The 27,892-nt window shown below is 41.8% G+C and overlaps 2 protein-coding genes across 2 annotated transcripts; one reads left to right on the plus strand and one right to left on the minus strand.

The window, feature by feature from the left end:
* Positions 1-11,857: 11,857 nt before the first annotated feature.
* LOC308168090 (pepsin A-like) lies at positions 11,858-15,338 on the minus strand (the record flags this gene model as incomplete). Its single annotated transcript, XM_080542565.1, has 9 exons — positions 11,858-11,992; positions 13,004-13,102; positions 13,283-13,409; positions 13,707-13,823; positions 14,023-14,219; positions 14,460-14,578; positions 14,707-14,824; positions 14,964-15,114; positions 15,283-15,338. 9 exons carry the CDS (start codon positions 15,336-15,338, stop codon positions 11,858-11,860), a joined length of 1,119 nt encoding a protein of 372 aa, XP_080398691.1.
* A 4,936-nt stretch (positions 15,339-20,274) lies between these two features.
* LOC308168091 (pepsin A-like) lies at positions 20,275-23,562 on the plus strand (the record flags this gene model as incomplete). The annotated part of the gene is made up of 9 exons (XM_080542566.1): positions 20,275-20,330; positions 20,491-20,641; positions 20,781-20,898; positions 21,031-21,149; positions 21,349-21,545; positions 21,745-21,861; positions 22,159-22,285; positions 22,466-22,564; positions 23,428-23,562. The coding sequence occupies 9 exons, from the start codon at positions 20,275-20,277 to the stop codon at positions 23,560-23,562; spliced, it is 1,119 nt and encodes a 372-aa protein (XP_080398692.1).
* Positions 23,563-27,892: the final 4,330 nt, after the last annotated feature.

Below are 27,892 nucleotides of genomic sequence, written 5' to 3' on the forward strand. Positions count from 1 at the left end.
TTTTTGTTGTCAGGACTTGTTTAGTTATTGTCATTTCGCAGAGTCACCTCAATAAAGCAAATGAACAAATGGAACATTTGCGAACAGTTCTGTAACAAAACGCTGTTACGTTTCCTCACACATGTGTAAGTGGAAATCCTTGGCCTTTCCTGTGGTCCTCGTAAATAAACCAGAATAACTCGTTTCTAAAGTCAGTTCCATTCACTTGATGTAATGGTTGAAGCATGGGGGATGGTAATCTTGGGGGAAGGTAATCAGCCAAACAAAGGATTTCCATCCCCCACACCTCCCAAGGGGAGCCAAGCGGGTTTCAAACACGGCTCTCAAGCAAGTTTCTGCTGAGTAAGAAGGATATCAGCGATGTCATGTTTTTGCTCTACATTGGACATGGTGTCTTGATTGATAAGATTATCCATTGTTGACTGATTATTCATTGTTGACATTTGATCATGTTCTCTTTTACTGTGCAATGTGTTAGTAGGCTTTGGATGCTGCCTTTGAATAACAACCTTTTGAAGTGGGGTTTTAGGCACTGTTCCTATATTAGCATATTCAACCGGTGATTGTTCAAGATTCATAGACACAGATTGTCCCTTTTGCATATCATCATAATAGGCATTCGTGTCATCATGTTCTTTACACATTACATAACCAAGATTTATTTTGCAATCACAACAATGTCAACACAATCACAACAGAATCTTATTTAATCCAATCAGGTTGTATATATAATCTATATATATAATCTATATATTGGTTTCAATATACCTCCATAGCAGTCTACAGTCTAATTTAGCTATATCTATAATTACATTATGAGAACATCAGTATTTTTACGCCTTTGGTTGTATTGTCTGAACGAACATTGATTGGGAGACATACTGTACAGTTTATCATTTTCATAACTGTCTGCACATATACATATCTTATTTTGATTGTTATTGTAGCCTATATATAAACACAAATATCAGTCTTATGCACTGTGTCTCATTCAGCACTGAAGCCTGAATTTGAGCACAGTGTGTGCCCCCTTGCTACCTCTGCTGATATAAAAGAGAATTGCAGGCTTGGAGAAAAAGATGGCAGCCACAAATACACAGACACACACAGAAATACTGCTAAAACGCTTTATACTAACTCGATTTTGAAAATGTAAAAATGCTGGGTGGTAGAACGCACATATCTAGGAAAAGTCATGAAAGGAGGGTCCTGAAATGTGATCGAGTGCAAAGGTAGAATTTGTTTTGTACTCACTGGTGCTGTTTAACACCTCACGGCTGTTCTAGTGTTAACAGTCAAGTATTCCAGGTCTGGGGAGCAGTGGCTACTTACAGTTTTCGTGTTTAAGCACCAGCTGTCCTTCGTAGATATAATGAGGCCGCCTCCGCGCGTCTTCTCACTAAGCAATGTCCTGTCCGCTCTGTGTAAAGTACGGCCTTCTAGCCCGACGGCCGAGTCGAGGATGGAGTCGTTGAGCCAGGTCTCTGTGAGAATAATCACACAGCTGTCCCCCACGGTGTTGTTGGAAGCTACCTGCAGTCTCAGTTCGTCCATCTGGTTAGCCAGAGACCTGACGTTGGAGAGGAAGATACTCGGCAAAGCAGGCTTATCTGGGCTTCTCCTCAGCCTAGCTAGCAGGCCTCCTCTGCGGCCTCGGCGTTGCTTGCGATCTCGACGCCGCCGCTTGCGCCTTAGGGTTGGGATCGTATACCATTTTTCTCCCGGTAAGCGAGCGATGTCGAGTGGAATGTTCTGCTGTTTCAAGAATTCCGTTGTTACAGTCCTCTCGTTTTGCGCACCAACTTCTAGTAAGTCTAGTCTGCTGTAGGTACTATTTACACAACCGTTCCCTATAAGTACTGACATAAAAATGTACATCCAAATGTACTTAAAAAGCACCGATGTTAGGAGCCCCTCTAGCCTCGCGTCTGATCGCGCCGCCATCTTGGAATCATCATGTTTGTGTGGGACAATGTGGGACACCCTCTCAACAGGCCCGGACCTTAAGGTGCCCCTGGTAGCATCCCCACCCCGCCCCCCCGGCCGAGTTGAGAGATATGTCTATCCAATGAAAATGTAAAAAAAGCCTTTCTGTAATGGAACGGTTTCCATGTATTGTTTGGGCCCTTTTTCTGCCACTAGGGGGCATAGTTGTTTTGTCTTTGGAGTATTTCGCCTAGGCCATCTAGTGGTGTTTTGTTTACTGCTGTTTCTTGCTCCTCACTCCCTGGTTTCTATACTACCGTACAAGAAAACTATCGTTTTTTACTGAATCAATGTTCTTGCCCCATCGTTAGTCATTATTTGGTTTATGATCCTTTGAGTGGCAATATCTGTGACTTGAATTGTATCCATCATTGTTATATATTTGTCTTTGGGTGTTTCGGCATATTTACTGCACATTGTAATGATTAGCATTCAAGCTATTATTTTTGTACGAGATGTACCGATTAGTATAGATGCAATGTTCTATGTAATCTGTAATCTGATTGGTTCATTTTATATCTTACATTTGATTGTTTGGTAAAGAAATTATAGTTTTGGCCTTGACTTCTTACAGGGTGACGAATTAGTTGTGTTAGCTGTAGCCAGCTTGAGTGGGCTATTATATACTGATGTATGCTTTTGTGTTTGTTTCAGTTCCACACTTCTTTGTAATAAATCCTAGCCATCTACAACATGTGCCTGTTCCTTGGAGGATATCATACAAGGGAGAGTTTAGCTGACTGTGAGGACCCAATACAGGACTCAGGTCACATTGGGTGTAACAGTACAATTTCCATTCTGTTTCCTATTCTGTTTGGTTCATTCAGCAGCATCCAATAGACAGCAGATAGAAAACGTAACAAATATATAACAAATATATTTGATTTTATCTGTTACTATGGACGCTGCTTTTGTACGACCACATGACATTTTCTTTGCTATCTCAGAGTTTGGAAAAATGGTCGGTGCTAGCTTGTTACCACAGTCATTTGACCGGTATGACTGGGAGTGTTGCACTGTATGGTAAACATTGGTTATTTCTGCTGCTGTTACCTTGTCAGAGTGGCCATAATTATTTCGGTTTGAGTAGGAATGTCTCCATAGAGTTGGATGTTTCTTTTTGAGCGACACGTTTCTTGTGAGAATCGCATTCTCAGTGTCTTTTGACGTCGTATTGTCGTGAAATTGAAAAGAACTATTGCAAAGATTGCAAAAAACTCTCTGAGAGTCGCCCTGCAATAACTTCACCCACGGATAAGTGTTTTCACAGTCTTTGTTGTAGGTGCATCTTCTTTTCTTGCTGACTGTAGTTTGAGGTTCCTCCATTTTCCATAACCTGCTGAATTTGACTCTTGTTCATCATTTTGTTGTTGTTGTTTGGGGGGGAGGAGGGGGAGTTACTCTCATTAGTTAACCTGCACTTGACCCCAGCACCCGACATGTGCTACAGTTTGATTGACAGCAAACACAGCCCTGTGATGATAGCCTTCCCTGCTTTCTCCACAGCCATTGGATGAATCTAATTTTAGAAAAGTGTTTTAGCCAATCAAAATTCAATATGCGGGACTTCGTCCCAATTTGCGGGACATACCAAAAGTTGTGGAAATGCTGTGCAGTCCTGTGCAGAGCAGGATATCTGGTCACCCTAAATAGGTTCATGGATAACTGACTGGTAAACAGCCTGGGCCACAGGTTCAAGAGATAGGGCAAACAGTAGAGGAGAGAGAGGGCATCCCTGGCGAGAGCTGCAGGATACTGGGAATTGTTTAGAACATGTGTTCCCTGTCAGAACCATTGCTGTCCGGTTGGAATATAGTAATTTTAACATAGCAATGTAATGATCTCGAAAGCCCATACAACATAAAACCGCCGCCACTCAAGACGATCAAAGGCTTACTCAGCATCAAGTGTGTCAGCAGTGTTCCAAGAGTCAATGACATGGATTGATTGATTGATTGAAAACTTTATTAGAAGATTTGCAGAAGTAGGTACATGACAGTACATATTACATACAAGGTCAACTAACAGGATAAAAACCCAAGAAAGCCACTGGCTTATTTCAATTGGGGTCCTTGATTCTCAATTCATCGTTACATGTAAGACAGACAAAGAAAAAAAAAACTAGTACTATCTACAAGATAATACAGACAAATAACTATTACTATCTACAAGATAAAAATACATCCATCATGGGAAGAACAATACAACAAAACATCAGGTATGTACAGCGGGTAGGACAGGTGGGGACATACACCACAGGTGGGGGCGGGGGACAAAACACAAAGTATGTACAGTGGGTAGTTCGGGTCTTTTAATCTGATTTTTGATTTAGAGGGTCCAGTTACGGATTGCAGCCTCCTGTAAATGTTTTTTGAGAGTGGTTTTGAAGGTGGGCAGTGTTTTGCACTCCTTTAAGATTATAGGAAGGGCGTTCCACATTTTTACTGCATAGTTTGCAAACGAGTTTAACCCCTTGTTTGTGGTGCAACGCGGTTGAACGTGGTTCGTGGAGCTTCCTCTGGTGTTGTATGTGTGGACGTTGTTCACTTTTTGGAAGTATGTTGACAGGTACTTGGGTGTCTTTGTGGTGTAGCGTATCTTGAAGACCAGGCCCAGTGCAAGCTGCTGCACTCTGTCAACTACTCGTAGCCAATCAAGGCTCAAAAAATGAGCAGCGGTTAGATGTGTCCTAGGGTTGAGGCCTAGCAGAAGCCTAACCAGTTTATTTTGGGCTGTCTGGAGTCTTGTTTTATGGGCCTTTGTGGTTCTATAGTACCATGATGTTACGGCATAGTCGAAGTGACATTGAATGAGAGCTCCTGATAGGGTCCTCAGTGTGTTTTTACTGACAAGTGAGGATATCCTGTACAAGAATCTAGTTCTATGGTTCACTTTTTTGATTACTTTTGCTGCCATTTTATCTCCGGAAAGATTTGCCTCTAAGATGGAGCCCAGGTATGTAATATCCTCTTTTCTTGTGATATTAATGTTACCCACTTTTATTTTAAAATGTTCAGCCTTTCTGAGTTTAGATGGGGATCCGTATAGGATGGTTTCAGTTTTACCTAGGTGTATTGATAGTTTATTGTCAGCTAGCCAGATGCAGATTCTACTCAGTTCAGTGCTTAGCGCTTTTTCCACCTGCAATATGTCCCTGTCAGAGACCAGCAGAGCCGAGTCATCCGCGAACAGGAACAAATTGCAATCACATGCTGATGACATGTCATTCACATATATTAGGAACAGTAAAGGTCCCAATATGCTTCCTTGTGGAACGCCGCAGGTCACTGGGAGGGGGGGGGACAGTGTTCCGTTCACACTAACCACCTGTTCCCTCCCCTCTAAGTAGGATTGCATCCAGCTCACCGATGTTCTATCGAACCCAATTGCTTTCAGTTTATCTAACAATATGTGGTGATCTACTGTGTCGAAGGCCTTCTGGAGGTCCAGCATGACCATGCCGCAGTATTTGCCCGAGTCCACCTCATGGTTGATGTGGTCGTTCAAATAGAGAAGGCATGTGTCAGTGGAATGGGATGTTCTGAATCCTGATTGAAATTCATACATCAGATTTTTTTCGGTAAGGTACCTATCAACCTGTTCATAAACTATTTTTTCCATAAGTTTCGAGATGGAATTAAGAATAGAAACAGGTCGGTAGTTGCCTGGGTCTAATTTGCTTCCTTTTTTATACAGTGGGGTTACCCTTGCTATTTTAAAGTCAAGGGGGACGTGTCCCTGTTTGATGGAGAGGTTTATTATGTGGGTGATGATTGGGGTAATGGAGGCAGCTGAGTCTTTTAGAAATCTGACTGGAATATTGTCATGGCCCGTGGCCTTTTCTGAGTGTAGCGCGCCCAGCTTTTTAAACACCTCATCGTTTGACACCATGGAGAGTTTAAAATCATCTTTGCGTACACCCAGTTTATTGTAGAACGCACGGATGTGCTCTACACCATAACGCCCTGAGTGGGGTGGTAGATTGTTAACTAATTTAGTGGCTTGGTTGTAAAGAAAGTGTTTAAGCACTTAGCCACATCCAGCTTGTCTGTAAGGAGAGAATCTCCAGATTTTATGCTGATGTTTGTAGACCTGGTTTTGAGTTTTTGACTGCAACCTAGTTGGCTATTAAGTAGCTTCCAAAGGTCACGTGGTTTGTTTAAGTTTTCTTCGATTTTGTTATCGAGGTATTCTTTCTTAGCAGATTTGGTCATGGTAATTACCTGATTGCATAGTTTGTTGCATTGTTTTTTAATTTTTTCAAAGTGGGTTTTGTGATCTTCGTTTAAGTGTTTCACTCATTTTGATTTGCATTTTTGAACTTCAGAGCATTTTAGGTCTCTGACTTTCATAGCATTTAGAATGTCCGAATTCATCCATGGTTCCGATCGGGCTTTAACCCTGGTGGTTCTCATGGGGGCTATACTGTCAATAATATTTAGGAATTTGGTTTTGAAACCTAGCCATGCCTCTTCAACCTGTGTGCATTTTAGTTCCTCTAACCAGTCTTGTTTCTCCAGTTTATGGTTTAAGGCCTCACTAGAATAGGATTTAAGGGATCTAGTGGTTACAGTTTTATGACCGCCAGCCTTGGGTTTATGTTTTTTACGAGTGCAAAAGATCATGTAATGATCACTTAGCCCACATACAATAACCCCACTCTTGGAGATTTTGGACTCATCCGATGTTAGAATGAGATCTATGGTGGTTTGAGTAGAAATACACACCCTAGTGGGTTTGGTAATTTGTTGACGGAGACCGTGCAATTCAGAAAACCTAGTGAAGGATTTGAAAACGTATGCTTAATTTCTGAGCATGTCCGTGTTCAAATCCCCAATAAGAATCTTTTCCACACAGTCAACGTCATCCAAGCACCCCTCAAGAATATCATAGAAATCACTCTGATCGGGAGGTCTGTAGATAGTACCAACCAGCACCGGTTTTGCTCCCACACCGGGGTGGCGGGCGAGGCAGTACAGAGTCAAGGCTGTACAACCGACACATAATATACTACAAGAAGGTACAAATCTGGACTATTGTGGTGCACCACTGTGTTGGTTAGTACATTAGTACTAAGCAATCTAGGAGGATACTCCACCGATTAGCAGTGATCATGAACGGTCGCATCGCTCAACGCTCCTCCTGCTACAACAATGCAACAGCAAGGATTATTCCACATTTTCTCCTGTTCCTTCTGTGGATTACGGATTTATACATTAAATCACCACAGAACTTACACCTTATGGAGAAGGAGACAAACTTTATTGGAAAAAATGAGACCCATAGCGACTTTTATCTCCACGACGCAATGAAGTATATAAACTTCGGAACAGCAGCTATTCACACAACGTTGACTGCTGACTCGACGCGGAAAAACAAGCCTCCGGCAGGTAGAATGGACCGAAGGACCATGATCTGGCTCTATCTACTTCTCTCGGGAGACATTCAGCTGAATCCCGGACCAGTCTCAACCAGGCAGGCGACACTTTTGGGCAGAGAACAGCTATGCCGTTCCCAGGCAAATGTTACTAGCGAAGCCATTGACGGCATTGTCGACAAACCGGTCAAACCGGTCAAACCGGCATCTGCAGCGGACTTCCTGGATTCAGACGAGGCTAACAAAACAATGGGTAGCTATGCTAATAACATTACCCCCCCACCTAACTTCCACCAGCTATCTAGTGAACACAGAGGCCTCCCCCACCCGGCGAAGACCCCCCCCCTCCCCCCTCCCTCCCCCACCCGACGACGACCCCCCCCCCTTCTCCACCCGGAGACTCTCTAACGAAACCGTTGAACAATGGGCGACCCCCCCCATCCCCCAATCCCCCAATCCTCAACGTGACGATGACCAGAATGGTGGTGACTATTTCCAAGTCAAGAAGAAGGCTGCGAACATTGTCTGAGGCAAGGTGACTTTTAATTAAGTTCTTCATGTACTAAAGTGGTCATAAGTGGTTCCAGTCAATGTTCCCTCTAATTGTTCATGTGTCTGGGCATACACACAAGCACCCTGAGCACACTGAGGACCACTGTGAGCAACATCAGATGTGCACACTGTGGCCACACACCAGTATCACACCTGTTCAAAACCTTGGATCATAGCAAGTTACATGGCTTATTAAAATAATCAAATTACAGTAGCAATTTTCATTAGTTTACTTTTAATATAAGCGATTTGGCCAACTTAAAATGAAAAAGACAAAAATCTTGTTGTTCATGAGATGTATAGTATGTTATATGTTATATGTGAGAGTCCTGCTTTGGCCATGGGAAGAGTCCTGCTTTGGCCTGGCTGTGGTCCAGTTGTGGCCTGGCTGAGGGTCCTGTTCTGGAAGAAATTAGACACACCTTTCAGACATAACATTTTGTTCACATTAAAACATTCACATTTTGCTCAATGACATGTGCTTTAGCTTGTGATACAGTGTAAATTCCTCTTTGTCTGTAAAATATCTAATTACACAGTTTTTTTATTAGCATTTCTACTACCCATAAATTATCTAGTAGTAACAGCATTTAATGATTAATATCCATAAATAAATAAAAACAAATAAAACTCTTAATAAATGTCACTAGAATATGCACACATTTTGACTTTAATTTTACCTTTTTTTTCCACGTCTGTCCTTCTCACTTCTCCAATGGTTGTACACTTTGTCCAGGTTGATGGCTTCGTCTGCTTCTTGCTTTGACTTTATGCGCATCAGCTGGTCCAAATGTGCCACTTCAAGACGATTTCTGGATGCTGTTTTGATATGATTCATTAAACTAAATCCTCTTTCACAATCTGCACTGGAAGCTTGAAAAGTAGCACAAATATCCACAAGCTGTGAGATCTCCTTTAGCTCCTCACATCTAAGTGCTGCAGAAACCATATCTGAGAATGTGCTGATTGACCCCTGTTTAAGTTTTTGCTTCATTATGTACTTGAATTCAGCATATTGACTGTTAATGGCCTCCATAGACTGTGGGTGGTGGAGAATGGCCTCATACTTCTTTGCCAGTGTGGCAATGTCTGCTGATCCATAGTCAAAACTGATGTCTGAGCTCAATGCTTCAATGTCAAATGCAGACCACTCCTTTAATTCATCCTCTGGAAAACGAGCATCCATGTGATCACAGAGCTTATTAATGAAAAGAGTAATCTCACCAGTATTTCTGCCATCAGCTGATGAGGTCCCCATTGCCTCTTTGACACGGTCACTCCACTGTACATCCTTCTCCTTCAAGTATTGGGAACGCAACTTCTCAATCTTTGCTCTAGCAAAGCAGTGTCACTGCAAAGCAGTGTCACTAAAAACAGTCAGGTTGCGTCTTTGAAAAGTGAGGCAGAGTTGTGCTAGCTCATACAAAACATCTCCCAAAGCAGTGACAGTAACCTTGAACTTTGAATCACTCAGCTTTTTGTAGCAGTACTTTGCCACTGGATCTCTGTTATCAGTGAATTCTCTTTTGCAGAATTCTTTAAGCACAGTGTAATTCCTCAGAACAGCATTGACAGCTTGGTGCTGCGACAGCCATCGCACTTTGTTCAGAGGCTTGAATGACATGGATCTTCATCAATAATCTTTGCTAGGTCCTCCATTTTGCCCCTCTTCACAGTGGATCGAGAGAAAGTGGAATACACAGTTCTAAGAAGAGTTTCCACATCTTGCATCAAAGGTATGTAGCCCAGCTACTAAAGTGAGCTATGAGCATTTCATAACATAAGTCCATTTAATAAGTTAAATAAATAAGTCAATTTAATAAATAAGCATCATTTCATGGTTATGTACACGGTTATTAACATGGTTATAAGTTTATAATGTGTACTTGTTTACAAGCTCTAATGTGAGTTCGCTCATTGGTTATACTACGTGATATGAATGTCATTCATTCATTTCTTTATTTCATTGGTCCATCGGGAAGAGCTAGCCAACTGTAATGTATGCTGAGATAGAGGGGCGGGACTTTGTACTAATAACAATAGGTTGCACTAAGTAACGTGTGAGAATGATTGATGACATCTTCGAGTGAACTAAGATCTGTATACGCTGTGTGTATAACAATTCGGGATTAACGAACAGTTATTCCTTTGGATGTTGGTGCACATTGAAGCTACCAGAGGTAAATACATATGTCTGGTGTTTGTTTATAAGCTACATCTACTCGTTGTAGTATGTTATATTTGACTGTAGAGCTAATCGCGGCAAGCAGTTAGCTTAGCATAATTACGTTAGCATGTTGCTAGCACTTGCTGAGTGATAAATTGTTTATAGCTATATCAAAACGAAATAGCTATTGGATTTTGTAGCTCAGTGTATTCTGTTAATTCAGAATTGGAAGTCGAGAGACCAAGCAACAGGAAAGCTCTCCGGTGGACACAGAGACCGTTTCCTATCGCCTGGTGTAACTTGAGACGTCAAGTGAATCTTCCCGCCAGTGTCCTTCAATCATTCTCCTGCGCTCGTGGGAGAGTGCTGGACCCCATCCCCCCTCATCTCTGCCTCTTTTTTCGGATCTTTCAAACCCCTCGTTTACCTACGAGTCCCCCACGAGGTTACGTGAGTACTGAACCACGCACGTGCTTTTATTTGAGGCTCGTGTAAACGAGTGAAGTGGCCATAACTGTTTCAAGGCCCCCCCGCTCACAAGCAACGGTAACACTGGTTAATGGACTGAGTTACAGAGTGCGTGTGTGTGAGTGTGGGCCCACCTTTTTCTTTTACTTACTGTAATGATATATTGTACAATTGTGAATCCTTTGAGTTGACAACTGAGTTTATTGGAAACATTACATTTATTTCCTTGAAAGGAATTGGAATAGGCTTTGAGCCTATATTTTGTTTTATGGGATATTGTGATATTGTCGGTTGACATTGCATTGTGAATATTGTCTATTGAATATATATAACATTATAATTGACTACCAACACTTTAATTTTAGCATTTAGTAAATAAATATATACCCTTTGGTATTTGCATTTAAAGCCACTGTGTTGTGTCATAAACAGGTAATAGGCAATTCATATGATATATTAAAACATAAATACATTAAAAGGGTTAAAAAGGAAGTCCTATTTAAAATACTTCCAGATAGTTAATGGAGGCACCAATCGTCATAATTTGAACAGTTTATTATTACAGGTAATACCGCCACTTATTTAAAATAGAACTCAGGCCCCGCCCATATGGCAGGGGTTACAGGTACATTTTTCCAGGCATCATCAATGCCCAAGTCCTCTCTATGGGCCACACAATGTTGTTCAGTTAGGTGTGATATTTGGTGCTTTAACAAAGCCGCAACTCCGTTGTGTTTTCCTAGCATAACTGCGGCACCATCGGAGGTCAGCATCACTATTCTCTGCATGTCCAGTCCATGTTTGGAGTAAAACTGATGAGCGGAAACGCCCGACAACGGTCTGGAGACAATTGAGCCTCACCCAGGATAGCCTTGGCAAGTCCCTCTAGCTCTATGAATGAGGAAGTCCGCTCTATGTCTGAGGAAATGGTTAAGATCTTTAAATAAAACTTCTCTTTTAAGAACTAGCTCAGGGGTGACATGCAGAGTCATACTAATCTCCAGTTCAGCAAATTTAATTTCCAAATCTTGAATATGTTTTAATCTGGACTTGTGTAGATTAGAGGCAAAACCAGATGAATATTATTTTTGACTTCATAATTAACATGGACAAGGTCATCTGATCAAGGGGCACATAAGCTCATTCACAGGTTGCGTGTGTGGAGTAACTCTCGCTGTGAAACATGAACAAAAGACCATGACACCTTTCATGAGGCCTGCTCATTTTATTGTGCATTTTGTGTCTAATGTACAAAGGACATTAGTCTCCTCAGATGTAACTGGGGGATCATCATAATCTGGGTTTGATTATTGAGACTTGGCCAAGCCGATCATGTTGGAGCCTCTGTTGAAGATGGCATAGTACTCTCTGATGAAGACGTCACCCAGGATCCAGAGGCTGCTGCCACCACTCTGGAACCCAGTGCTGCAGCCATAGGAGGACTGTAGGGGTGAGACAGACATAAAGAGACAGACACTGACTTAAACCCAATTGAACATTTGTGGAAGCAACTGAAGATCCAGATTCACAAGAGGCAATCTTCAAGATTTAAAGACAATCTGTGTAGAGGAATGGGCCAAAATCACACCTGAATACTGCAGGCGATTAGTTACTTCATACAAAAAGCACCTTGAAGCTTGAAGTATTGAATTAATTTCAGTTAGTGTGTTTAATATTTTTTTGCTGTTTCATTCCACTTTATTACGCATAACTTTATTTACATATGGACTTTAATGTTTAGATTTTTTGTCTGGTTTCTTTGAGTTAATACAAAATCTTGTGCAAATTTCACTTGAATAGGTTCATTGGTAATACATTACTGGACAAAATGTTGATGTGTTCATTACTTATTTCCCCCACTGTATATTATAATATAAAGCCATTGCTTTCCGAAGTATGTTTAGATGTCTGCAAAATATTGTGCACATTTTAAAGCGGAGAAGGAAGAGCACTTCACTGTTGTCAAATGTCATCAAAATGCGATTGTTTTCAATGCAAATCAGAATTGTGTATTATACTGGATAAAATGTGCGGCCTGCCTGCTTAGACCACCTGCCTGCTTAGACCGCGGTCGAAATGACACATATCCGATTCGTATCTGAATGAGGCCGGCATGAGAATGAGGCCTGAATGGGATCTGAGAATAGCAGATTTAATGTGCTTTTTTACTGCTTACACCTACATCTTACATATCCCATCAGTGCCAACATCGGAATTGTGTCACTTCGACCTGCGGTGTAAATGCAGCCTTACACACACATACACACACACACACACACACACACACACACACACACACTCATACAAATACAGACAATCACACACACACACACACACACACACACACACACTCATACAAATACAGACAATCACACACACACACACACACACACTCACACAAATACAGACAATCACACACACACACACACACACACACACTGCGGTGGTCTCACCTTGCGGATATAGGCAGAGCCTGGGAGAGTGAAGGCGTGTCCGTTGATGGTGAAGGTCAATGAAGGCAAGTTGTTAATGTTGTTACAGTTCACATTATACTGAGGGAGGTAGAGAAAGAGGAGATAAGTGAGAGAGAAAGGGAGAGAAGAACATAATCAACACCCTGCTATGAGAATGAGATGTACAGTACTGTTAAATGTGTTAATCTTTTTATTACCACCTACACACTGTAATCGAGCAAACACACTGAGTGTTTGGGGCTACAGCAGGTTACTTACGCCGCCTCCCACAGCGGTGTTCATGGCAGAGATGTCACTTGAGGGTCCAGCAATCAGAGAGGTGCCTGTGTCGATGATAGCCTGGCACCCACCATTGCAAGCCACAACCTGGCCATTGACGGTGACGCTGGAATAGACATGCCATGCAGTTCAGGAGCTTGACATTTAGCGGTACATCAGATGCCAACACAAAGCTCAAACACTTTCAGTTTTCATTAACCCTTTCATCCCCTTTCATTTCAACAGTGCTTGAGTGCTGCCAGTGCTTGAAATGAGTAGGACCATTTTATAAACCCTCTATGACCTTCTATTAACATCTAAAACCACTACCATGTTCTGTCTGCAGTAATCCATCAGTATTTAAATGTTATAGGACCATAAACAACCTGCTTAAACCCTCCATAAGCCCCCTATGGTGCTGTACCTCTCCATAGTGATCTGCCAGTACGTCTCAGAGGACAGGGGGATCCAGGTGATCTGGCCTTGGTAATGGTTGGGGTCAACACCACCAAAGGTCACCTCACTGCCACTCTCAGAGTTACTGAAGGAGAGAGAGGGAGAGAAAGGGGGAGGGGGGGTTATGTATTTGAAGTCAAAACAGTCTGATAGCCATCCACACCTGTTCAGATAAAGACAGGCTGTTAAGGCTGCCTAAAAGAAAATCTGGTGAGGAAAAGATTCTCCGGACACTCCAGCTCCTTCTCTGCTCAGAAAAAGAGGAAATCTCTCCAGCTCCTTACCCGCTCAGGTAGACACCGAACATGTCCTGGGTGACGAGACCCTCAGACATCATGTTGTCAAACACGGGTGTGGCCCCAGAGGCTGCCAGCTGAGGGTAGGCCAGACCCAGGATACCATCTGCTTGCATATAGGTCATGAAGGGAGCCTCCGTCTTACTCAAGCCAAAGATCTGGTTCTTGACGGAGATCCCACCCACCTGAGGAGAACACGCCATGGAAATGACCAGAAGAACAGAAAAAGGTGGATTGTGCAAAATACCAGCTATCATGATGAAATGTGAATGAGCCATGTTCTAATACCAGATATCATGATGAAATGTGAATCAGCCATGTTCTAATACCAGATATCATGATGAAATGTGAATCAGTGAGAATGTGAGAATGTGAGAAAACCGACCCAACACCACCTTGGTGTTAAGCACGGTTAAGTTCCTCACCACAACAGTATCGTAGCCCTCCAAGCCAGTCATGCTGCCAGTTCCATAGTAGATGGAGAGGCTTTTGCCAGCGTTCCGGTAGGTTGAACTTTGGCTTGGGTTGAACTTTTGGTGGTTTTCTGTAAGGAGAGGTGGTTGTCTTTTACTAGGTCATAGACCAACTTACTGTTACATTGTGTGCGTGTGTGCGTATGTACTTGTATATGTGTGTGTGTGTGTGTGTGTGTGTGTGTGTGTGTGTACATACGGCAGGCCTGGCTGTTGCAGTAGGTAGAGGGCACCCACAGGTTAGAGGAGCCAGTGTCAAAGACCACTTTGAAGGACTGAGGGGGAGTACCAATAGAGATCACACCATAGTAGGCCAACTAGGGAGAGGAGAGACACAGAGAAACCACAAGACAAGAGAGTCAAAGGCAGAACTCCCAACAAAAAGCAAAAATGTAAATGTCATCATTTTGCAGTGTAATTAAAGGCAGTGCTGTGACTGCCAGGACACTCTCTTACATCAGCGTCATTGGTCATGGGCTCACTGGAGACGGCGAGGGTTTGGTCGAACTTGGAGGCGGGGTTGTAGGGGTACTTGACCCGATACTCCTCCCACAGACCCAGCTCCTCCAGACGCTCCCTGGCACTCTTCCCCTTTATGAGAGGGAAGCTGGAGGGAACAAAATGAATAACATAAACAATTACTTGTTATACCATAATCAATATATTACATATTAAATATCCAGATCAGTCATGGAGGAAACGGAGCAAAGTAAAATGTGATCTTTTGACATTACGAACACATTCATTCATCAAGGTGCATTATGGCAGAACTTACTGGATGAGACACTCTGAGAGTGCCACCATGGCACACAAGACGATAGCCCACTTCATGATGTCTGCTCTGGTCTGGTTCCACCTGGCAATCAACAAACACATCAATCTAGTTCTTTGTAGCGAACCTTTAAGTGTTTAACAGAAACTTGAGACTTGAAGAGCCATCAGGAAAACCTCATTAAACACAGTAGGAAGAAACCTTGGGAGGAACAAGACTCACCTGTAACTTCCTGTGGATGAGTGACTTGGAATAGGTGTGTGGTGTCTTTTATACAGGTAGACCAGCACCTATATCTATCTCCATCTTGCTTTATCACAGCAATTAGCTACAAAACACACATGCGTTTTCCACTGCAGATGATAAGTAATGGAGGAATATTGGATAACCTTGTGACAATGTCAAATTTTGAAAAAGTGCTGACCTGGCAGAATCATTTCATGACGTCACATGGGACACAGAGGACACTCCAGTTCAGCTTGCTTTGTAATAATCATGCTGCATGCAGATGTAATACCGGTCTTGGATTTTAATGTTTTTATGTCCAGGTAGAGTAATTATTAATGTTATTATGTAGAGTGATACAGGTATATCATTTACATTTACATGTTTGGCATTTAGCAGACACCTTTATCCAAAGCGACTTACAACAAATACATTTGTTTAAATAAGTGATTCATATATCCATCAGCCATCACAATAAAAAGTAATCTCAGCTTGGGCCAGGGGCCATTGGCAGTCATAATGATAATAATGTTATTATTATCAATGAAAAAAAGGGGGTAGAGTGGATGAAGAGGTTTCAGGAGGGACAGTTAAGGGGTAGTGAGTATTGACAGTAGCTCATGACACAGCTACTTGGCAGCAAAAGGTATGATCTTTTTTCTTTTTTTTCCTATTTCCTTCTCAAACAAGAAAAAAAAGAAAGGCAGTTCAATGCGTTTTACAGATGGGTATTCACAAACACAAAAGTATACTGCAAGAACGGTATGCATGTAAACAGATAGGTATATATTAGGTATAGGTATATGTGACACGGTTTCATTAAAAGGTCCGCATCTCGGCAATTGTGAAACCTTGCAATCGAGCCAAGTCTTGTTGTGAAAAAAATAGTTTTCCGGTTCTTGGCATAGGACGACAAACGAAGCGATGAAGAACCCACTCGATATCATATCCAACAGTTTTACATTCACTAAATACCTACATTTAGTTAGCAAAGTCGGGTGGGGGGTATTAGTGTGGCAGTGTGTGTAGCCACGCACACCCCAGCTGTATGTAAGGAGCCATGTGCGTGTGAGGACCACACTCCTAGTGTGCTCCCTTATCTAAGTATGTAATGTGATAATATTCCAGACTACAGATAAACTGTTTAACCAATTTATTTAGACTGGGAAAAGGGCTAGGATGAAGTTAGCAAGACTACAGGCTAAAAGTGAATGTGTGGGTCTGAGACTTCGTAATATAAGACTTTACCAGGAAGCATTCTTAGCGGCTCAGGTAGTCTCCCTTCTCTCAGGTAGAGAGGACAGACCTCTGTGGGTAGACCTAGATGAGGAACTGAATGTTCCATTCGCGGCAGCAGATTATTTGATTATTTGAGATTGCATGCCATTGCATGTCTCTATCATAAGAACAATCGAAGAACTGAGAAATATTTATAACTTAGAGTAAAGACATCTGGAGATTTCTTCAGCCTAGGGGTTGCCTGTCTAAGGCGAGCCCAACATACACCAGGTTACCTTCCCTACCTCCTATATACTCTATATATTCTGACTAGTCAAATGTACAAATGTAGCTGTGTGGGAAAGGGATCGAAGGGTAACATATGAAGATGAGGAGTGGAGTAAACTAGTAAAGGAGATGCTATATCCAATGAGAGATGCCAGATCTAAACTTATTCAATTTAAAATACTCAACAGAAAGAATAGGGCAGGACTGAGTCATTCAAACATCTGCTGGCGATGCCTAACAGATCAAGGAGATAATATGGTCCATATGTTCCTCAACTGTCCTAGCCTAGCCACCTACTGGCAGAGGGTCATGGAAAAGATTAGTGACAGCTTGGGTACAGGTTATGTCCTTAGCCCTGCTCTATGCCTCTTGAACAGCCTACCATATTTTCCGGACTATAAGTCGCTCCGGAGTATAAGTCGCATCAGTCAAAAAATGCATCAGGAAAAAAACATATATAAGTCGCATTTATTTAGAAATGTATTTCACAAAATCCAAGACCAAGAACAGACATTTAATCTGGAAAGGCAAGTTATTCAACTACACAATAGCACACAGAACAACAGTAACATTAACAGTTATTCAGCTACATAATAGCATAAAGAACATACCTGGGAGGCTGAATAGGCTAAATTAACATAACAAGCCAGCAACAAGCAAGTTACCGGTAAGCAAGATCACCAAGCTCCCGTTAATGTTTCAGTAAGCCTAATTTCTTCAGTGGTACAGGAGCAGCATATAGTTGTCACAAACCCAGAGCGGCCCAGAGCGGCCTCTCGCAGCTGTAGACGGTAATGTTAATGAAATGATATATATATTGATATATAAGTCACACCTGACTATAAGTCACAGGACCAGCCAAACTATGAAAAAAAAGTGTGACTTATAGTCCGTAAAATACGGTACAAGGAAATGAGAGAATAGAAGGGAGGAAGGTTCAGTGGCTAAAGGCTCTCACTACAGCTAAGAGGGTCTTGCTGAGGCACTGGATGGAGGGACCAACCCTACTTACACTGAATGGTTCACAGCCCTGTCAGAAACTGCCTTGTACGAATATAAATGGAAAAATGGACAGATACACAGAAATCTGGGACCAATTGCTAACAGATCAGTGAAACGTAAACTAAGATAAATCCGATGCATTCATCATTTAAAGCCAATCCTACAGTGCACCGCGTTCAACTGGCAGGTACTGGGATGGGGAAAAAATAGTTTCCTTTCAGATCAAGTTAGTCCTCTTTTTTTCTATATACATGTATGTGTATATAGCAGTGGCGGCTGGTGCTAAACATTTTGGGTGGGGCACAGCAGTGTTTCCTCCAGGTTTTTCACATTAGTGGCGGGGGGTCCTCTTTTTTTTTTTGCGTGCACGATTTTTTTTTCGCATGCACGCGCACGTTTACCCGTACCTCCGCCGTTCTGTTCGTGGTGATTTTAGAGGCAATAGATTATTTTTTTATATTATTACTAACACCAGAAGACAAGACATACAAACTGTGGTGAGCTACATTGCTTGTGTAACATTAGCTAGTAGCTATCCATTTTTCACTCATACACGGCCGGAAAAGTGATCAGAAATACAACGCTGACTTACGGTGGTATCTTGCGGCTGTCTTCACAAAGAGCTCCAGGATGCTTTTGCTTGAGGTGCTCGTTCATTGCAGATGTACTCCTGTGATAGACCATTTAATTTCTGCACAGTTTACAGACCACCACATTGTTTTCTTTTTTTGTAAAAGCCGGAAATTGCAAAACGTCACGTTTGACGTCAGACTTAACAACCGGATATTCAGGACGCACATTTTTGCGCCTCGGCCTAGAAATAGGAGACAGCCAATTGGAGCGGTGCTACAGCTCACGTGTAAGCGAAAAGTATTCGGCCTGCCATAGATTTGCATTGACCGGCGCCCCGACGCCTCCTCCTATGTATTTTAACAGTGAATTTTACACACACACAGATAAAATGTTTATTGTATTGGAGGATTTTTAATGAATGCTGATAGGCGCCGACAGAATATCAGCCGCATTTTGTGAATAAACAATGTTTATTTTAAAAAAAAACTTTTACAAATCGCAACTAGAAAGTGAAGGTGGGGAACTAGGAAGTGAAGATGGGGGCGGCGCCCCAGCGCCCTCTATCGGCCAGCCGCCACTGGTATATAGGTACATACTATATGACCACTTTTTTTTTTCTCTCTGTTCTTTTTTGTTGTTTTATTATTATTTGTTGATTGTTATTATTATTATTATTATTATTATTATTATTATTAATATTAGTATTATTCAAATGTCTGCAGCTCTTACGATTCCTCATATTTGTACCTGCAGTTTATTTATACCTGCTGTTGTGTTGTTATATACCTATATACATGTACCTATATACCTATACCTACTACTGTATATACCTATCTGTTTACATTCATACCCTTTTTGCAGTATACTTTTTGTGTTTGTGAATACCCATCTGTAAAACACTCACTACCCCCTTAACTGTCCCTCCTGAAACCTCTTCATCCCCTCTACCCCCTTGTAGAGTTATTCTACAATAATAAAAATATATAATAATAATATTATTCTATCATTATGACTGCCAATGGCCCCTGGCCCAAGCTGAGATTACTTTTTATTGTGATGGCTGATGGATATATGATTCACTTATTTAAACAAATGTATTTGTTGTAAGTCGCTTTGGATAAAGGTGTCTGCTAAATGCCAAACATGTAAATGTAAATGATATACCTGTATCGCTCTACATAATAACATTAATAATTACTCTACCTGGACATAAAAACATTAAAATCCAAGACCTGTATTACATCTCCATGCAGCATGATTATTACAAAGCAAGCTGAACTGGAGTGTCCTCTGTGTCCCATGTGACGTCATGAAATGATTCTGCCAGGTCAGCACTTCAAAATTTGACATTGTCACCAGGTTATCCAATATTCCTCCTTTACTTATCATCTGCAGTGGAAAACGCATGTGTGTTTTGTAGCTAATTGCTGTGATAAAGCAAGATGGAGATAGATACAGGTGCTGGTCTACCTGTATAAAAGACACCACACACCTATTCCAAGTCACTCATTCACAGGAAGTTACAGGTGAGTCTTGTTCCTCCCAAGGTTTCTTCCTACTGTGTTTATTGAGGTTTTCCTGATGGCTCTTCAAGTCTCAAGTTTCTGTTAAACACTTAAAGGTGCGCTACAAAGAACTAGATTGATGTGTTTGTTGATTGCCAGGTGGAACCAGACCAGAGCAGACATCATGAAGTGGGCTATCGTCTTGTGTGCCGTGGTGGCACTCTCAGAGTGTCTCATCCAGTAAGTTTTGCCATAATGCACCATGATGAATGAATGTGTTCGTAATGTCAAAAGATCACATTTTACTTTGCTCTGTTTCCTCCATGACTGATCTGGATATTTAATAGGTAATATATTGAACACAAGTAATTGTTTATGTTATTCATTTTGTTCCCTCCAGCTTCCCTCTCATAAAGGGGAAGAGTGCCAGGGAGCGTCTGGAGGAGCTGGGTCTGTGGGAGGAGTATCGGGTCAAGTACCCCTACAACCCCGCCTCCAAGTTCGACCAAACCCTCGCCGTCTCCAGTGAGCCCATGACCAATGACGCTGATGTAAGAGAGTGTCCTGGCAGTCACAGCACTGCCTTTAATTACACTGCAAAATAATGACATTTACATTTTGGCTTTTTGTTGGGAGTTCTGCCTTTGACTCTCTTGTCTTGTGGTTTCTCTGTGTCTCTCCTCTCCCTAGTTGGCCTACTATGGTGTGATCTCTATTGGTACTCCCCCTCAGTCCTTCAAAGTGGTCTTTGACACTGGCTCCTCCAACCTGTGGGTGCCCTCTACCTACTGCAACAGCCAGGCCTGCCGTATGTACACACACACACACACACACACACACACACACACACACACATATACAAGTACATACGCACACACGCACACAATGTAACAGTAAGTTGGTGTATGACCTAGTCAAAGACAACCACCTCTCCTTACAGAAAACCACCAAAAGTTCAACCCAAGCCAAAGTTCAACCTACCGGAACGCTGGCAAAAGCCTCTCCATCTACTATGGAACTGGCAGCATGACTGGCTTGGAGGGCTACGATACTGTTGTGGTGAGGAACTTAACCGTGCTTAACACCAAGGTGGTGTTGGGTCGGTTTTCTCACATTCTCACATTCTCACTGATTCACATTTCATCATGATATCTGGTATTAGAACATGGCTCATTCACATTTCATCATGATATCTGGTATTTTGCCAAATCCACCTTTTTCTGTTCTTCTGGTCATTTCCATGGCGTGTTCTCCTCAGGTGGGTGGGATCTCCGTCAAGAACCAGATCTTTGGCTTGAGTAAGACGGAGGCTCCCTTCATGACTTATATGCAAGCAGATGGTATCCTGGGTCTGGCCTACCCTCAGCTGGCAGCCTCTGGGGCCACACCCGTGTTTGACAACATGATGTCTGAGGGTCTCGTCACCCAGGACATGTTCGGTGTCTACCTGAGCGGGTAAGGAGCTGGAGAGAGTTCCTCTTTTTCTGAGCAGAGAAGGAGCTGGAGTGTCCGGAGCATCTTTTCCTCACCAGATTTTCTTTTAGGCAGCCTTAACAGTCTGTCTTTATCTAAACAGGTGTGGATGGCTATCAGACTGTTTTGACTACAAATACATAACCCCCCCTCCCCCTTTCTCTCCCTCTCTCTCCTTCAGTAACTCTGAGAGTGGCAGTGAGGTGACCTTTGGTGGTGTTGACCCCAACCATTACCAAGGCCAGATCACCTGGATCCCCCTGTCCTCTGAGACGTACTGGCAGATCACTATGGAGAGGTACAGCACCATAGGGGGCTTATGGAGGGTTTAAGCAGGTTGTTTATGGTCCTATAACATTTAAATACTGATGGATTACTGCAGACAGAACATGGTAGTGGTTTTAGATGTTAATAGAAGGTCATAGAGGGTTTATAAAATGGTCCTACTCATTTCAAGCACTGGCAGCACTCAAGCACTGTTGAAATGAAAGGGGATGAAAGGGTTAATGAAAACTGAAAGTGTTTGAGCTTTGTGTTGGCATCTGATGTACCGCTAAATGTCAAGCTCCTGAACTGCATGGCATGTTTATCCCAGCGTCACCGTCAATGGCCAGGTTGTGGCTTGCAATGGTGGGTGCCAGGCTATCATCGACACAGGCACCTCTCTGATTGCTGGACCCTCAAGTGACATCTCTGCCATGAACACCGCTGTGGGAGGCGGCGTAAGTAACCTGCTGTAGCCCCAAACACTCAGTGTGTTTGCTCGATTACAGTGTGTAGGTCGTAATAAAAAGATTAACACATTTAACAGTACTGTACATCTCATTCTCATAGCAGGGTGTTGATTATGTTCTTCTCTCCCTTTCTCTCTCACTCGTCTCCTCTTTCTCTACCTCCCTCAGTATAATGTGAACTGTAACAACATTAACAACTTGCCTTCATTGACCTTCACCATCAACGGACACGCCTTCACTCTCCCAGGCTCTGCCTATATCCGCAAGGTGAGACCACCGCAGTGTGTGTGTGTGTGTGTATGTATGTGTGTATGTGTGAGGTGTGTTTAAGGCTGCATTTATACCGCAGGTCGAAGTGACACATTCAAATTTTTGGGGATATGTAAGATGTAGGTGTAAGCAGTAAAAAAGAACATTGAATCAGATATTCTCAGATCCGATTCAGGCCTCATTCACAAACCGGCCTCAATCAGATACAAATCGGATATGTGTCATTTCGACTGCGGTCTAAGCAGGCAGGTCGCATATAACACTAAATTCTGATTGGCATGTCATTGAAAATATGACGGTCTTCGCATTTTGATGATGTTTGACATGAGTTTCACCCACTTCAACAGTGAAGTGCTCTTTCTTCTCCGCCTTAAAATGTGAGCAATATTTTGCAGACTGCTAAACATACTTCGGAAAGCAATGGCTTTATATTATAATATATACCGTGGTGGAAATAAGTATTGAACACATCAACATTTTGTCCAGTAAATGTATTTCCAATGAGCCTATTCAAGTGAGATTTGCACCAGACTAATCTAAACATTAAAGTCCATATGTAAATAAAGTTATGTGGAATGTAGTGGAATGAAACAGGAAAAAAGTATTGAACACACTAACTGAAATTAATTCAATACTTAGTGGAGAAGCCTTTGTTTGTAATGACAGCTTCAAGGCGCTTTCTGTATGAAGTAACTAATCGCCTGCAGTATTCAGGTGTGATTTTGGCCCATTCCTCTACACAGATTGTCTTTAAATCTTGAAGATTGCCTCTTGTGAATCTGGATCTTCAGTTGCTTCCACAAATGTTCAATTGGGTTTAAGTCAGTGTCTGTCTCTTTATGTCTGTCTCACCCCTACAGTCCTCCTATGGCTGCAGCACTGGGTTCCAGAGTGGTGGCAGCAGCCTCTGGATCCTGGGTGACATCTTCATCAGAGAGTACTATGCCATCTTCAACAGAGGCCAGAACATGATGGGCTTGGCCAAGTCTCAATAATCAAACCCAGATTATGATGATCCCCCAGTTACATCTGAGGAGACTAATGTCCTTTGTACATTAGACACAAAATGCACAATAAAATGAGCAGGCCTCATGAAAGGTGTCATGGTCTTTTGTTCATGTTTCACAGCGAGAGTTACTCCACACACACAACCTGTGAATGAGCTTATGTGCTCCTTGATTAGATGACCATGTCCATGTTAATCATGAAGTCAAAAATAATATTCATCTACGCAAGGCACTATTGACTTGTTATATCAGCTCAGCCGTTAGAGCCGGCATCTAATGATCGCAAGGTCGGCAGCTCGGTGGTTCAAATCCCGGCTGGCCATGTGTCGAAATGTCCTTGAGCGAGGCACTGAACCCCTCCAGGGTCGCCTTCTATGGCTGACCCCTGGCCCCTGACCTAGAGCATGAATACATTTCGTTGTACACTGTGCAATGACAAAGGTTGAACCTTCTTCTTCTTCTTTAAGATGTGAGAGTGTCAGGAAATACCTGAGACATCACAGCACAACAGAAAGGTTTATTTCATCAAACCAAGAGAGGGTGGTATATGGAGAAAGGTGGGATGGGCTGGGAGCAGCTGAGGAGTGAAATTAACAAGGAAATTGAAAGAATCATTGTGGAAATTCTACAAAACAATCAATTAAAGATATACAGTACATCTGTTGCTAGGCACACAAGAATTAACCACCAAGGGTACAAGGGTTAGGGTAACAATGAAACACTAAGGGTACAAGGAAGAACATGTTATCACTTCTCACTGTTTTATCACCCGTTTATGATAAAGAGCTCTTAGAGAAGAGAGATACAACGCAACATTATACCTCAGATCTGAATCATACTTTCCCCATTAGTCTTATATGAATGCAACAATAAGGAACTAAATATGTTTTCACTCCTCATTGTTCTATCATAGGTTGACCTTCACGACCAGTCTTGTGGTTTTCCTTGTTTGCAAATAAGAAGTTACAACACCCTTGTACTACACGTGCACATACTAGTGCCCTGCTTCTAACGGGGTCATCCCTATGTTCCCCGGGTCCTATGTTCCCCGGGTCCTATGTTCCCCGATTTCTTAGCAAAAAAAAAAAAGGGTTCTATGTTCCCCGCTTCCGAAAAAGGGTTCTGTTCCCCGCTTCCGAAAAAGGGTTCTATGTTCCCCGCTTCCGAAAAAGGGTCGCCTGCCGTTGTGTCAAGTGACCCCAGGTGTCGTTATGTAGTACTGCATGAGATATTATATATATAATTTTTTTTTTAAACCACATACACAAATACATAATCATACTGTGGATTACTAATTGATAAAGACATTTACTAATTGATAAAGACATGTACAGGAAATTGCAGGAACTATTATACATAGGAACAAAATTATTATGTGTACAACATTATTATATAAACAAAACACACCCGTCGCTTACGGCCGAATATCTCCGCGTCACAATGGGTTATAATTTCAATACATAATATGTATATTATACATTATAATATATACATATTATGCTTAATCTGCTCTATTCATACATTAATCTGCTCTATTCATACATTAATCTGCTCTATTCAGACATTAATCTGCTCTATTCATACATTAATCTGCTCTATTCATACATTAATCTGCTCTATTCAGATATTAATCTGCTCTATTCATACATTAATCTGCTCTATTCAGACATGAATCTGCTCTATTCATACATTAATCTGCTCTATTCAGACATTAATCTGCTCTATTCAGACATTAATCTGCTCTATTCACACATTAATCTGCTCTATTCAGACATTAATCTGCTCTATTCAGACTTTTTAGTTGATCTACAATATGTCTTTGTATTCATGTTATAATGTTCATTATCACTTGTTTAAGGCCTGATATTGGCCATCGATTGCTACTGTCTGGATATATTGTTTGAATAAAAACACCTGAGGAAACTCTTTGTTTTGTCACAGTTGTATCCATGATGCACTTTCTTTAATCCGTGCATAACATTTCAAATTTTGGGCCGCTACCCACACATTTAGCTGTGTTGCTCATTCCACAAATGCATGATCCTTACAAGTCATAGCTCGTTGTAAAAGTGACTAATCAGGCTTTCTCCATGATCTCCATGATCACAATAGCATGCTGAACACTCTAAAAATTGAATGGAGTCTCAGTCATGTACCGTTAACGAGATAGAATACGAAAAGCATATTTATGGTACCTCGTAAAACGCTCATCAGGGGGGGGGGGGGGACCCGTCGCTTATGGACGAATATCTCAGCGTCACAATGGGTTATAATTCCAAACCAAATTTTCCCATGATCACAATAGCATGGTAAACAAACTGAACTTTGAATGGAGTCATAGTCATGTACCGTTAACGAGATATAATACGAAAAGCATATTTTTCAATGTCGCTCAAAACCGCACAGCAGAGGGGGGGGACCCGCCTTTCTTAAATCAATAACTATTTTTAACTTCGATTTCGATAATAATAGTCCACGAGTGAAGTGATCAAAATCATAAGGACAACATACTAATCTTTAAATGGAGTCTGTAGGTTATACCGTTACCGAGTTATGAATTCATAATGCTTATGAATATGATTTTGGGAAATCCTTAACGGTTTTCATTGATTTTTGAGATTTTTCGAGAAATCACTAACGGTTTTGATGTTAATAACTTTTTAAAATAACTATTTACAGTAAAATAGTTAATTACACAATTAAAGAGAATCGTAGGGCCGACCTTTTGCCCTCATTTGTGAGTTTCTACGACTTTCCGTTTTATTACAGTAATCCGTTAAGCAAAAGTGGGAAATGCTTAACCAAATCGCAAAAATTATGAATGGGACCCTCAGGGACAAACTTACGGTCCAGCAAACAGGTGTGGTCGGGGTGTTAATTTTACGAAAAATCGTGGACTTAGAAATATTTCGAGAAATTTCCTGGTTCTCCTCTCTCTACCCCGGTGAGCTATAATATGAATCCGATCATAGGTGTTAAATTTGATCGAGATTTCAGCAGTCTAAAAAGGACTCTCTGGTTCTTTTTCAGGACTAAAGTCCATCGTGAACACAACGGTTCTTCTCTCTCTACCCCGGGTGACGCTCTGTCATGACGGCCGCTTACAGAGCACCATCTACGGACTAAAGACCATCGTGAACACCACGGTTCTTCTCTCTCTACCCCGGTGACGCAAGTTATTATTATTGTTATTGGCCTAATTTAATTATTATTGTTATTGTTATTATTGTTATTATGTATGCACAAACATAGTTTAATTAGTTGGTTGCAATAAAAGCCTATATTTTGGATTGATATCTCTACTGTATTTATTTGATTTCGTTTGACAAAAATATAGAAAAAATATGTAATAATGTGTATATATATATATATCACTGGTGTTCTTTTAGGAATATAAGATTTTCAATTCCATCTCGAAAATGATCTATCTAGGGAGTTATATAAAATGCTGAGACAATACTATGACATTCATTGTGTTCTTCATATTTCCAAGTCATCTTAAGACCCCCCCCCCCCAAAAAAAAAAAAAAAAAGTAAAACTCTCATGCAGTACCACATAACGACACCTGGGGTCGCTTGACACAACGGCAGGCGGGGAACATAGGACCCTTTTTCGGAAGCGGGGAACATAGAACCCTTTTTCGGAAGCGGGGAACATAGAACCCTTTTTCGGAAGCGGGGAACCGGGGAACATAGAACCCGGGGAACATAGGACCCGGGGAATATAGGCATGCTCCCCTTCTAACCCTGTGTCTCTGGCCAGAATGACTGCACTATGTGTGGAATAGAGTTTAATTTAATAGAGTTTAATTTAATAGAGTTTAATTGAGTTAAGATGCGTATGTATACTACCTACGCCAACAGACCCTGGGTTTTGTATCACAGGTGGTTGTGTACTCACTCTTGACCCATGGTCATTGGTTCAACTCTGTTGCTGATGGAAGGCAATGGCAAATGTCCTGAGTCATCCTGAGTCAGCCTTCTGAAAGCCATTGAATTAAGATGTTATGGTTGACACGGTCATCAGAAAAATAGCCGTGTTGACCCAGCTCGCCTCTGAAGTATCGCTGTTCGGACGTTTGTGATACAGGGTTTTGTATCACAGGTGGTTGTGTGCACTCACTCTGGACCCCGCTGTCCCAGTCTTCCATACGTTTAAAAAAGGTACCATAGTTCCTAAGTACAATTTCACAAAGAAGATCAAATGAGTGAAATATGCTTTTATAGTTACACTGCACTGAGGTTTAAAATGAAGACATGTTTGGTGTGCATTGGGTTATTATGCGGTCTTTCAGCGCCCCCATGTGGCCTAATTATG

The sequence above is a fragment of the Nansenia antarctica genome (genome assembly GCF_963989245.1).
Source record: "Nansenia antarctica genome assembly, chromosome: 11".
NCBI lineage: Eukaryota > Metazoa > Chordata > Actinopteri > Argentiniformes > Microstomatidae > Nansenia > Nansenia antarctica.